Raw genomic sequence first — 15,132 nt, 5'->3', positions numbered from 1 at the left:
GTAACATTTACCTACCACACAGGAAAACAGTATTAGTAACACATATTATCAGACATGGGAAAAATATCTATTGAACTATGTTGCAATTATAACACAACCATTAACTATTCTATCTAGTCTCTCTAAATACTGATAGTCAAAGAAAATTCTTGTGCAATATTTTTAACTTTAATTCTGTATTTTGCCAGCACCTCAACATACTTGCTGTATTTACACAAAAGTTTGAAGCTACAGATCATAACATATATTGTTTAGTTGCACAAGGCACATTTCTTAGCTAAAACATTTGTAATCTGCTGTGTATATTGTTTTACATGCCTAAATAGAACTAGTTATAAACTGAATATTTTTGAACATCTATGTTCTTGTGCAATAAAATGCCAAACCAACCCAAACCCCAATCAGATACATCTGCTTCCTCCACCAAAATACATATCCATTTATACTTTAAAATAAGAGGTCAAGTGAATTGAACTTATGATGCTATTTTATATTAGGTGTATATAAACAAATTTGCTCTGATGTATAAAATTTCTGTACATATTTTATATGCACCAAATTATATATATGTATGTTCTGTATTTATATAAATAGAATTTATGCTTAAATTATTTTATCCTAAAAAGCTATAAGCATCTTCACTGGACAAAAAAAAAAAAAAAAAAAAAAAAAGCCAAATTCATTCATAACAGAAAAGAAACAAAAAGTGAGTTGTTCCAAACTTTTTATCATGATGACCAATTTGTCCCAGAATGCTGAACAATGAAGTTGACAATTGAACACAAGGAAATGTATCCAATTTTAAATTTTATTTCTTTCACTTCTTGTCTTCAATATTAAACCAGGCCCTCCCCCTTTGAAATAAACTGGTTACTATGGAGACAGTGATAACTGCCATATAGTAATGCTCACACTGTAATCAGGGTACCTTATGTTTTACAATTTATTCCATAATTTTCTTTTTATTCCATGATTAACAGTTTTAATTATAGTTTTCAAAACCAATGTTAGAAATTAAGTAAAAAATAATTCATTGTAAAACTCACATAAACAACAGGAGAATCAAAATCATCATACGTTATGAAATAAATATGTATTTATTAAATAGCAGGCTTTTACTGGTTGATTTGTCATTACCCAAGCCTGTATCTATTTTGGTGGGAAATAGAAAAATCTAATTACTTTTCTAGAAACATAAATACAAATTAGAACATCCCATGTGTTCATCAATAAACAGAGCAAAGTAAAGGAAGGCATGAAACGAAGAAGCCAAAATGTATGTTAGCATTCTTCCCTTTCTGCCTTTTAAAGGGGGCAGCAGGAGAGAAGCTGTATCATAAGGAAAGACCAATCTTTTTTTCTTCGCTACTCACTCATCTCATTCCAATACCCATTTTTTAACCTGGTTATGATCTAATTCTGTAGTCTTGGTAGGCTAGGATTCAATTGAGTTAAAGATTTTTAAACTCACTGCCAGTCAACCTTATCATGAACTTTCATTATGTGCATGTAATTAATTGGGTCCAATGAACAATATCAGCACTGAGTTATAGACTTTTTTCCCCCACCATATAATTAGAATATAATTACCCACAGGATATCAGAATGATGCAAAACCTTTCCTCTAAATGTGCCCTCATTAGGAAACAAGTCTCAATGTACATTTATTCAATCAGTATGAATTAATTAAAACGTTACTGAAATAAAAGAGAGTAACATTAAAGCGTATCTGACATCTATTAAAAGACTATCACTTGAGATCTGCACACACAGTTTATAACAAAACTCATTTAACTTGAACAAAAAACTTCACCATACAACAAGCCTTATATATGGTAAACGGAAAAGTAAAAAGGACTAGTTTTAAAGTTGACAGACTACATTTTACTAAAACATTTACAAGTATTGCAGTAAGATATGAAAAATCTTTATATGGCAATGATTCTAGACAGATATGTGATTCTTTCATGATACATACAGTGTCAACTGCATGAGTTTCCCCATGGTTTCTTTTTCAGATGATAATGTAGCTAATCATATTTAAGAATAATATTGGGCAAGTTCCATTTTGTGCAGTTTTGAAGATGGGAGCCCTCTTATTTAACTTAGACCAGCTATCTAACTTGCAGATGACCAGGCATTTAGGTTCTCTTTCCAGCCTTTAAGAGAAGGGACTGTATGAGAGGATCCTGACAGTCACTATATGTTAGAGGAATCTCTCTTGCGTCAAAAGACACCCTGAATGAGTGATTTAGAAGAGTCACCTGAGCTGAGATGGCTATGTTTAGGGGGAAGAGAAATGTCACCCTTTGTGATATTACAATCAGGAAGGGTAGTTTGTCTGTTTATTCTTCACCGTTGCAGCAGTGATTTTGGACATCAATGGATACCTAGGAAATGGAAAAACTGAGAGGATATGGAACCGAACAACAAATACCAGCTGAGAGACCAGTTTAGTAGCTCTGGTATAATACATGGTGCTTTGACATGCAATTTATGAAAAAAATCCCTTTATCTCTGCAGAAAGAGTCGAAGCTGGACTTCACAAGAACTGAAGAAATGAAACATGCTGGATGAGAAAGGTAAAAATATGAATGTCCTTAGTTCTGCAAAAGAGAAAAAATGAGAAGGGATTTAGCCTGTATCTTGAAGGAAAACTTATAAGAAGGCATCTTGGTCTGAGATGAACTCTGACAGTTTTCCGGAAGAAGTCTGAACTTCGAAAGTTACAGATGGAAGGGAGGGCCAAAACTTTTGGGAGATCAAAGATACAAGATTTTTCAACTTGCTGTTTTCCCATAACTCCTATAACTTATTCTATGGGAGAAGAACATACTTTCTTCACTGATACCTCAAAATACACAAGGATAAACCTGGTACAGAAAGCATTGTGGTTATCTGCTTTTCTTTACCTTCCACATATTTGTAGCACTGCAGGAGTATTATTGCTCAGCTGATCACTGAAGCTAAGCGTGTGTCCTAGGAGAAACACCCTTCCACTGTCACGTATATCAGGTTTGATATGTATGTACGCATCATTTCCATTAACAGACACACTTACTATTGTATCTTTAGACAATTTTGACATGGATTTATTAACTGTTTTTGCTGTCATTACTGAGAGAGCTGGTTTCACATACACTGAATTATTATGTTTCTCAAAAGGAATCCCTGTAACAGGAAATGGGAGAAACTAATTAAAAATTATTAACATAAATAATACGTACAGTGTAATCAATTGTTTTTAGGAGGAATTCCTATTAGCTAGGTCACTGATGTATTACTCGTAACGTAAGTATACTCAGGAATTTAATGCATCTTTAGAAGAAAGTACTAGATGAACAAATATACTACAAAATTATAAGGTTCCCATTAAAGCACAGTAAAATATATTTTCAGTTACTAACAATATACATTGTGCTGGAATACATGTTTTATGTTACATTATTAGTATATAATACTGAAACATGATTCTGATACAGGAAAACATATTTACTTCTGCTTATGCCTTCAAAATTTGCAGATAAAAACAAACCTATTCAAGGGTGATTTGACTCTAGAGTGGTTTTATATATCCTCTAAACAACTTAACTAAACTCCCATTGTGGAATGAAAATCATAACTCCTCTGTTCCTCTTCCTCTACTGAAAAGAAAATGGAGTTATGCAAATATAATTGAAGATGAAATTTCACACTGAGGCTTTATTCAGTTTATAAGAATGGCAAAAAATAAATAACAAAAGCTCGAAAACAGTCCAATCCAACAATCCAACAAAATCATAATTCCTACACGTTAACTCTTAAAGTATGACCTAAAATCCTGAAAATTAAATAATGTAATGCAGAACGTAATCATCCAACAAACTTAAAATAATATTTTACAATTATTACTCAGAACTTGTCCAGGTAATATCAAAACACTATTACAGACAAACTAAAAAACTACTCTTATGACTTTTCAAAAATATTAAAAAATATTTCATAAATATTAAATCCAGCTTTCCATTGCTTTACCTTCATTGACAGCAATGGAATAGTCCCAGTTTACTCAAGTAGAGGGCCAAAGTCTAGCATCCATCCCTTAGCAGATTTATAAACAAACAGCCAAAAGGATTAATAAGAAAACAAGTAATTTACAATAGGCATGAATATTATTCTTAACGATCAGAAACAGTTTTAAGAGTAGAAGGTATATTTTCTTGTTTTTCCTCCCAGCAATAAATCATTCTTTCTTAATTTCAAGCATTTCTTACTCTTACTATGAAATATATTTAAAGAGGACCACACGTCTGTTCTGTTATGAATACGATGATGCTATGACTTTCATCAGCATAAAATATCCAATTTAATATATGAATACATAACTTAATTCTGAAGCTCTTTTTTCATGATAAACTGGTCAGCTCTTTTCTATACAACCCACACACAGCATGCATTTTTATTTTCATTTAATTGAGTTATTGTTTTTGTGGACAGAGAAATTTACTGTCCACGACTGCTGAATAAAATATACCATAATGTTGATGCATAGCTTACTGCAAGACCAGTGTCATCATTCTAGGTAACCTCCGGCTCAGACCAGAGACCTCAGCATTGCACATATACAATATGCATCCCAAGCAAAAACTGTCCATAAGAATAACTTCATTATTCTGGGAAGTTGGATCTATAAAAGATGTAAAATGTAGAAGTGTTCTGCCTATACAGTTTCTGGTAAGTACAGTCTGAGTAAGTGATAAAACCTGAGTCAGCTTCAGTTATAATATGCCCTACAGAAAGTTCATTCTCACATGAAGAAAATGCAATATGCAGAGGATAAAGCATGCTTGTGCCTATAAACTCATCAGCCAGGATTACCCATTGTGGTTAAGGTTCACACAGTTCTGTGAATTTAACAGATACTCTGGCAGTCAGTCCCAGCATCATTTTAGCTGTTACCTATGATAGAGGATTACATCTGAATAAACATATGGACAACTTACCAATACTACTGGGCAGATTGATGTGGGTGGTAAAATATGGTCCTTCAAAGGTCCACAGTCACATTCAGGTTTTAGATGTGATGCACATTTGTTATGCAACTAAGGGAAAAGAGAAAATAAAGACTCAACTTGGACGTTTTACTACTACAGTCTAAGAAAACCTGCATCCTAGAATGGCATGAGTTCAATTAATCTAATTTTTACTGAAGTACTACCAGGAAAATGAAACACATTGCAGTGGAAAGCCTCTTAGGATTGACAAAACCAGTGAATTTATATTGAAGCAAGGAACAGCGGATCGAAGTATTTTCCAGTTTGGAAATTGCACACGTGGTCCAGCCCACAAAATGAGAACATTGCATGGCAGTACAGTAACATCAGCATAGTGTTATTGGTGATCAAAACCTTCATTTCAGAAGACAGCTTCTTGCACTAAGCCAAGAACTTCTGTTCTACTACTAGTGGGCAATCTGGGGTAATTCAGGGCAGCATTTGGCATTATTGGTATAACTCTTTTTCCTACCTGAAGCTGATAAAATCACTACTCATTCAATTGTGATGCTGCAATATCTATGAAAATATATATGAAATATAAGAGAATAACGTAGGACTATTTAAGAGCTTTAAGCTATATTGGGCAAATTTTGTTCTTGACTGAATCAATGTTCAGATTTCCACTCGCTGCTGAGGACCCTGAATTACTCTCCCTTTTCTACTTTATTCTTAGCATTCATGCAGTTTTCTTGAAAGCAATGAGAAGAGTTCTACTCTGAAAACACACGAAGAATATCCTCAGGTCTGCTGACTGAAAGAGCGTTGGCTTACTTCTGCCTTCTTAAAAAGGTGGAAGGGAAAAATGTGTATACGACATCAACATAAAATGCAAACAAATAATGATATATTTATTGGAGTATTTTGCATTAGCAATCAAGAGTTCTTGTTGCTCTTTTAGGATTTAACTCAGTTCAAATGTCTCTAAATACAATATTGCAACATATATATCCAGCCACACAGTACAAAGGCACAGTTTTGTGTCTGGATTATGCAAAGCATTCACATTTAATTGGTATACTTCACAATATTATTAGAGATAGCCACAATAAAATACAACTTCATATTGTGAAATTTGGTAAAAGTTTATTATTTTGGACTTAATGATCTTAAAGCTCTTCTCCAACCTAAATGATTCTATGATTCTATTTCTGCATTGATTCAATAAACTGTGCATTAAGTTCTTCAGGTAACATATATTTCCCATAGAGTATTTTATTTTTGAGAAGATATGTATATTTGCATTAAAAAATAATCAGGGTAATAAATATCTGAAACTTTGAATAAAAATCTTATTTAACAAGTGATTTAACTAGTATAATAGGCAGCACACAGCACTAGTTCAACAGGTTTGATAGCTGTTACAAAATCTGTAGTTCAGTGTCTGCATCTGTAAATCACATTTTTCCAATGACTGATTCATTTTCCCTTAGATTATTTAACTATGTCAATATGAACTCTATTAAAATTACAATAAAATTGTACCAGTTGCCGATGTATATAAGCTTTACCGATAATATGGTCTTCATAAAGTTATCTGGTACAGTTAATGTTGACATAACATTTCTGAATTTTGAACTGAATAGCACCTAATATTAGCCTTGTCCATATTCATTTATACTGGAAAGTTACCTTTTCAGGCAGTTACTTAGCAACAGAAAATAAAAGTCTAACGAGTTTCAATTTACTCTGTGTGTTAAAGCCGTATTGTGAGGTTATTTTGGTAGCCCTGTAATCTAAATCATTTGTCATGCTAATTCTCTGCCTCAGTGGTAAGGCTACTTGTACCATAATTAATGCACACCAGGCCATGTTACAGCAAATAAAAGTACCTTCACACATTCAATTGTAATTAGCAGTTTTGCTACTCGGTGGCATGCAAACTTATCTATGAAAAATATAGCTTAATCTTCTTAGTAGTCTCTGCTGATCTTTGACAACAGAATTCGCGCATAGCAGACAACAGAAATGGTAGAAGATATGTAGCTTTAATGAAAATAATACTTTGACACAATGAAATAAAATAATATGCATCTCTTCTCAAAAAAATGTTTTAGCATATTTTAAATACATTTCCCCAAAATTCCCTTACCCCAAACCTAGCTCCTGTAGAATATTACCTCCCTCACAACCAGATGCCTGCAAAGTAGGAAAAACCATATTTGCTGGAGAGAAAACGAGGAAAAAAACCATTCGTGAGACATGGTAAAGAACTACAGAGTATACGGAAGAGGGAATCGTGGGCATGGCTGAGAACTCAGTATAACAAGCCTTTTTAGTGCAGAACATGTCTAAATTTCAGGATTTGATTCAGTTATTTGACATTAGAAGTGACCCTATTAAGTTGTAAGAAGGAAAGATATTTAAAATGCAGGAAAGAGGCTCAGAACTATTTGTGTAATAACTAGCATCCTCCTATATTACAAAAAATGTCAGCAACAAGCCTTAAATGAGTTGTTGTACAAGGAGTTGAAAACGTATGAAGGATGTGATGATAACTATATAACTTTAGAATCTCAATTCAAAAATCATGCATCTGTTATAAATTTAAAACACTGTTTTTTCAGTAATAAAGTTATTACTATTAGCAAAGAAAGTTATTGCAATAGAATATATAGATTACACAGAATTGCAAGAAAAGCTAATAGATTGAAAAATAATTTGCAGTATTTTAAAAACTTCAAAAAATACTTGTTTTTCACTTATGTTTTATTTACACCTGAAGATATAAAAATTAAATAAAAATATTAATAAAGTTATTTTGAAAATACAACACCATTCTTACAGAAAATAAAAATCTTTAGATTACTGATCTGATAACTGCAAAATTGTAAACCTCAGTGCCAACATTTTTAATTTTGGCTGCCAAAAAACATAGGTCCATTTTAAATTGGAATTTTGACAGATATTTAAGCATTTAAATATGCACACAAGCACCTAAGATATTTTCAAAAGAATTTAGCCTCTTCCTTCACAGTGATTTCAATGATATATCATTCCTTGGTATTTCCTCAGTGAATATCCATTCTTATGGTAATCCTCTAAATCTTGATATGTATCTTCAAGAAGTAAAAGGCCTTTACAAATCTGGTCCAGACTCACATGAAACAATAGGAAAATAATTTTTCTGAGGAGCTACAGAATTTGCAACTTCCTTTAAGAGGGAGCCTTACATAATATGTATTTCTTGAATGATATAGACACATTATACAGATGTAAACACTTCTATATCTAGAGCGTAACACTCTTATTTATCTATCCAAACACAGATAGGCATTGCCTAAATTTAATTATCTGCATGTGAAAATTTTGGATTGGGTGTTCTACTCTCTACATAAATTATCCAAATTTTGACAGCAATCTGGACTACATATTTGCTTTCTTCTAAAATATTGGGTTTTAAGTAATCATAACAACTTATCACTGAAAGTATCCTGGACCTATTTTCTTCGATGATGTTTCATATTTTGTATTCTTGTGTTAAGAAAATATGTCATAAAACATCCAAACTTGAATGTTGAAAACAAACATTCACTAATGCCTCAGTCTCATATTATTATTTAAAACACTGAACAAACAACTGCTGTTCCATAACAATAACAATAATAATAATAATGATATCAGCAAAAAAGCAAAAACCATAGAAGAAGGCTGAATCTCTCCCCGTTTAGATTTAAATCCTGCCCTGGCTAGGAATGGAAATATTGGCATTGCTTCTTGTAGCATGAAGATCTCACTTATAAGGGTAGTGTTCCTTGAATGTCATTAGTTCCAGTTATTGGTTCCTGCTGAATAAGGAGCGCACAAAAGTTGTATATATTAGACTTGGTGCACATATTAGTACATTATCAAGATGTCTCTGCTATTATTCCCAGACACTTGAAATCACTGTATCCTACCAGATGTCCTCAATTTCATTTGCCTGTCAGTTCACCACAAATCAGGATTTTGCCCTAGTGTCACAGTGACCTTAACCTTCCCCGGTACTGAAAACTCTTTTATAGTCTTTCCATAATGTAGATTGGGAATTCTGCTCTTTAGAGTGACATATATTATTTCCATTTGTATATTGTCTTGAAGCAGAGTACACCTTTAAGCGTATTTGCTTGAAACAGTTAAGGACACCTATGAATATTCTGCATATACTGTTTCTTAAACACATGCTATCCATTCCTGATGACAAAACTGAATGAGACCTTTTGAATTAAGGCTATTGAAAAGATATGCAGACTTTTGTCTCTCTAGCTTGTGCTTAAAAGTTTTACTATAGTATACTCACTGTGATCTGACACCAAACACAGTGAAGTCCAGTCAAGCCTTGGTAACATTTTACAGTTTTGTGACACTTATCACATTTTGTTGGACAATTTCCTTCTACCCAGAAATGGTGCATTACCTGCAAAAGAAAAGTGTGGATATACATAGAGTTACTAAATTAACAGGTACATCACACAATTAATGCTACCCCAAACTTACATCAGTATTCTTTTTGGACTTTACATATGTTTTGATGCAAGATGCGGGAGCTCTTGAGACACAGCGTTCATGGACTGTATACTTGCAAACTGAAAAAAAGAAACACATTAATAGATGTTGAGGCAATGGTGTTTCTGACTACATTTTTATGAAACAAATAACGTTACCAGCATGCCATCTCTATATAATCAATCCAATCAGTCAATGAAAAATCAAACTAGACTGCTTTTTCCATGGAATACAAAAGGCCAATTAGAACAGGAAATATTATGCAAGTGAGAAATCCAAGAATGTACTATCATTGCATAACAGGAAATGCTTAATTAAATCAAAGCTCACTAATTTTTTTCACAATAATTGGCAAATGAAAAAAATATTAAAGACAAATTGATGACTGCCAAATGGTTTGGTGTCATTTGCTAGTAGAAAGAAATCTCTATTTTACAAACTATAGGCATGAGAGCAGCTGGCAAGTACAAAAATAAAAGCCAATGAATTTATGTTGTTCCTTCTATTGATTTATAAATCTTAAATGGCTGATTAGTGCATTTTCAGATAGCAATTGTTTTCATGCATTCCATGCAATCACCCTAACTTTAACTCTTACCTTCCCAAGTACCAACTCCTGGGAAGCTTTTTTTTTCCTAACCCCTCCACACCAGTTTTAGGTAACTGTTATTGTTGACCAGGTCTGTAAAGATCACACTAGCTGCATTTGGAAAACATACCAGTGACAGGTACAATGCAAAGCTCTCCTAACTTCAACTATACAACTGTGCCTAGATGAGGAAGTAATGCTATAGCTTATACCTGCATTCAATAGAGTCAACTATTAAAAACTAGGAATGAATTTCTCCCTGCATGGTATATGTCTCCTGCTTTTGACCTCGAGAGCAATTAAGCACAAAGTACTTCTAAACACCTTGCTTGCACCTATTACACAAACCCAGTGGGAGGCGCAGCCATTAATCAGACAAACTGCAGGGAGTAACATTGTTGATTGGACCATGGAGGGATGGTGAGGCCCCCTGCAGTTTACCCCCCCTTTTTTTTTTCCTCCCACATAATCTAAAATGCAAATAATGAAATCTATAGCAATGCTTTGAAAATATATTGGAGAAGCAGCTTAGTGAGATAAGGAAATAGTGGAATAGTTTTGTACATAGACTCATGCCCCTTGCTGCATGAAGTAACTGAAAGGAGCACGTGGATGTTCTTCAGATCTCTGGGACTATTGTTCACCAAATAAATGCCAAGCACAATAACAAGTAAATTTTAAAGAGGTACACTGCAGCAAAGAAAATTACAGCTCTTGTAAGGCTGGTCTTTTGGGGGCAGTTTACTTTATATAACTCATCTACACATTTCTGATAACTACTGAAGAAGATGATCAACATCATTTGCTCAATAGAATTTTCTTTCAAACATACACAGATCTTATATTTCCTCACAAGGAGTAAGTTTACATCAGTCTGACATAAAAGAATATTAAAGAATGTAACATTTCAAGATCTAACAGTCAGTTCAGCATTTTATATATATATTTCAGTTACTGTCATCAGCATTTATTAATCTGAAGTTATGCAATTTCTAATTGTTTGAATTTTAATAAATGTATCTTTCTCATTCCATAGTACTGTGAATGAAATTATATGATGTGAAAAAGCACACGTGAAGGATTTACATCTGAATTATATTTTAAAGAGATCTGTGGCCCACAGAGGAGAGAGAAATAGTCGATTCCAAAACCCTAATTCATTCAGACCAATCTCAAATTAAATCGATAGAATTGTACAGACAGAAAGGTCCTAATCAGCTGTGATGGGCTATCGTTCATACCAAAAATGTAGAAAGTAAGTTACACTAAGAAACTGATTAATTTATCAAAGAAGAACAAAGAAAGGTACTTGATACCATCATGAGAAGAATACAGTGGGTACTAAAGATCTCATTAATCTAACGGAGCAGGGCACAACATGAACCAATCACTGGAACCTTCTACCAGACATATACAAATCAGAAAATAGGTCTTAAAAAAAGACGATTAATCATTGGAACACACCACAAAAGAAAGATATGGATCATCCATCTTTTGAAACATTCAGAGATGAAGTATTTTTCGGCAAGATTTGGTTTCTCAAGATAGAGGTTATGAGCTGGCCAAACACAGATTAATAGGAGATACATAGATACAACTCAAGGAATTGAACTGTAGTAACTGCATCTAATAGTCTAATGAAGGTCAAATGAGACACAGTAGTTTTTCTGTGTTCCTTTATGTTAAAATGTATAATTAGTTAATATATGAAAGGATGACAAGACTGAGATTTATGATTACAAACCAAGTAAACATACAAAACTTTGGAAGTGTTACAGAAACTTGATTTCTGGGAAACTGGAATTTTGACCTTCACAATTAACAACACAAGAATTCTGTGCAAAATTTGAATAAAAAATATGGGACTTACATGCTAGTCGATACCCAGTAAAGAATATGAATAATTATTAACTAATACAAAAGAAGAATAACAAAACTACAAGGTTAAAACTTAAGCATGATACCTGCTAAGAGAAAAGAGAAAAAAAAAAAGAAAAGAGAAGAAAAAAAAGAGCCAGGCTCCAAAAGGAACTAACACTGACAGCTATTATAATACAGAAAACTTCCTCAAACAACAGCTTTGAAAGCCCAACATCCTCAAAAGTAAAAATGGAACCTTGAGCACTCAAGCACAGAAGACAAAGGGGGAGGCACCATTGTGCTGGCAATGGTTTTGGGCTGGGAAGCTGCTAGTTCTTTGTTATGCAGTGAGCACAGTATTTCTAGGAAAAGACACGTATGCAAATGGACACTGAAATGCTTATACTCACAAGAACAGCAGAGACCTTGCTTGCCGACTCCGATTAGCATGTTCAAACAAAGATTACAGTAGGCAGGCTTATTAAAGTGTTTCAGTCTCCATACATGCTGCCCATCATCTTTCACATTCTGCACAGGACATAAAAGAAACAGATTTCACTTAATAAAATAAACAATGAAATATATAAGTGCCAATAAAAATTGAAGATTGACTCAACAACGTAAAAGACAAGCTGTTACTTCATTTAATACTCTGTACCAGATCACAGTATAATCATTCTAAATACACAGGCAATTATATAATAAAAAATTCTTCAGAAGCTCCTGGACATACATGTGTTTCAAAGATGATACAGAGAAAACACCAGGCTGCTGTCACCACTGCAACACAATGCTAGCAATAAATCCAGGCTGATATTAAATTACAACTAGTATTAAAACTAACTAAATTTTTTTCTAGACTAATTCTAAAAATAAAGGTGCTGCAGGTTAGGAGGTAAAACTCCCCAAAACGAACAATAAAAAGAATTTTTTAAAAGTACAAAGATTTTCTTAACGACCCTTAGAATTAGGGACATGTATCAATATATGTGAAGTGGGAAATCTAACCACAGCACAATAATACCTATTGCCAGCTTTAATTTATGTTAATCTACTGCCGATAGTCTATCAAAAAACAAGTATTTAAGGGCGATTTACATCCTGGACCTCTTCTCCAACAATTGAATTCGTTACATTTAAGCCCATGTTTTTCAGTTAGCTGTAGCACTATACCCAAATCTTGCATGAATACACTGATGAACTGATCAGCACTTACAACTCAGGGGCCCAGTGTAATTTATGCATACAGCTAAAATATTGTCAAATCATTTACATTTATGAAAGTAAGTTTTTGGTTGCGTAATTCTCGTCTTCCTTCTTCATGGAATCATTCTGAGACCTCACTGTTGTTAGAAGGTTTTTAAAATGATGTGTACTTGGTACAGATGTTAAATTAATTCTGTAAATTCCAGGTTTCTTGGCAAGTGTGGCCATCAGACCTTTTCCTTTTTGCAATCATCAGAGGTTTTGATTTTAAAAAAAATAGATCAACCGAATGTAATAACACTTTTTTAAAAAAAATTATTTATTTTTTTACCAAATATAACATCCAATAGAACAAAGGCAGTTACTTTCTGTCAGCTGGAAATGGGCTGCATTCTTCATTGTGTATTACTGAAACACTACAGTCTTCTTGGTCATTTCATTACCAAAATGAAATTGTCACATAGCTAAAGGAAGCCACATCAACTTCCAGTTATCAGAAGCCACATCAATAGCTGGTTCTCAGCCCGTTTCTGATTTCTTACATCAAACTACTATTACTTGTCTATATATATATATACAATATGCCTGACTAGATCTTCAATAATATGATGGTTTTCACTGGTAAGGATGTAAGTCAGTGGACATAAATTTTAATAAAAATTTAGTTTGGTCCTATATTAGCATATACTGCATAAGTTACATCCTTAAAAATCAGTACTGCTCTATTCTAAGAGTTAGCTGTTACAACAAGTCAAAGATGATGAAGACTTCTTTATCCTTGTGGGGGAAAAAAAAAAATCCTGAAGGAAAATCAGCACTCCAAGAAATTAAAAATGCTTGGTTCAAAGCCAGGTCCTAGCCAGAACACCACTCTGAATAGTTCCTACAAATTACCTAGACACAAAAGGAACTGAATTCAGCTGGAATATTTTTTCTCTATTGAGATATTGGGATCACAGCCTAAGTGGAGTTCCCCTGATACTATCAGCAGGAGTTCAAATGCCATCTCTGACAGCTGGGCAATGTCAGGGTCCCCTTTCTGCAAAAAGAGCAGAGCAGATGCCTAATGTGGGATTCTCGGGCTGGCAAGGAGTGTGGAAGTTTTCCAATTTCCCCTGAAGAAGCAGAAATAGATTTTGCAGCTGTGGAGCACTAGAAGCCTGTCAAGCTCCTTCATGACTGGCAGCTGAAGAGGATGTATTTCATTAAATGGAGCTCTGTAACTTCTATTTTTCTCTCCATCTTACTACCACATTTCATACATTTTTAAAGTATTGTTAAACTACAATATAGTATGTGAGTTTCAAGTCTTCTGAAAGCAGACAATTATTCACTAGACAATAAAGACCACGTAAATCCTACTGAGAAAAAACAATAACCAGTGTACACTTTCATTTTAACATTACCCATGTCATCAATAGATACAGTCATAATCCACAAGCACTTAAAATGCAAGCTGACCAGCTTTCCTTAGCAAAATATTTGCTATTTCTGAAAATTAACAAAAATTAATAATTATGTATAAACTTGCCCATCTTCCACATTAGTTTTGTGTTACTTTTTCATTTTAATTTTATTTTTTAAAGAATGGCCATTACATGTGAATACATTGCTTCTTATTTGAACAGAACATATGGACTAACTTAGCTGGCATTTTCCTTATCAGAAAAACAAACAAGTCTTGATGTGGGTGTTCTGCCAATTAAAACACTTAACTGTGTTACAGACTGCAACTGATGCAAATCCATTACATAAACACAATGCACTTTTGGAAAATAGCAAATTAAATTTTTGCTCTTGTGCACTGCCAAAAATAAGCAATAAAGTGCTGCATATGATTATGCATGCACATAACTTTTTAAAACACTGCCAAGGAAAAAAAAAAAAAGAAAAGACATAATGTGAAACAAAGCACCCTCAATGCAAGTCTTTAAGTATGAATAAAATCCACAATTCTCA

General features: G+C 33.5%; 1 protein-coding gene across 8 annotated transcripts in view; it reads right to left on the bottom strand.

Moving 5' to 3' along the window:
• Positions 1-15,132, bottom strand: part of DGKB (diacylglycerol kinase beta) — a 370,440-nt gene that overhangs the window by 237,215 nt on the left and 118,093 nt on the right. For all 8 annotated transcript variants that reach the window (XM_049798232.1, XM_049798231.1, XM_049798230.1 and 5 more), the window contains 4 exons: positions 12,378-12,495; positions 9,510-9,598; positions 9,313-9,429; positions 4,983-5,081 (listed from right to left, as the gene is read on the bottom strand). In XM_049798232.1, coding sequence (XP_049654189.1) covers positions 4,983-5,081; positions 9,313-9,429; positions 9,510-9,598; positions 12,378-12,495 — 423 coding nt within the window. The remainder of the gene's footprint in view (positions 1-4,982; positions 5,082-9,312; positions 9,430-9,509; positions 9,599-12,377; positions 12,496-15,132) is intronic.

The sequence above is a fragment of the Accipiter gentilis genome, chromosome 4, assembly GCF_929443795.1.
Source record: "Accipiter gentilis chromosome 4, bAccGen1.1, whole genome shotgun sequence".
NCBI classification, from domain to species: domain Eukaryota; kingdom Metazoa; phylum Chordata; class Aves; order Accipitriformes; family Accipitridae; genus Astur; species Astur gentilis.
This window is presented reverse-complemented; position numbering and strand designations above follow the sequence as displayed.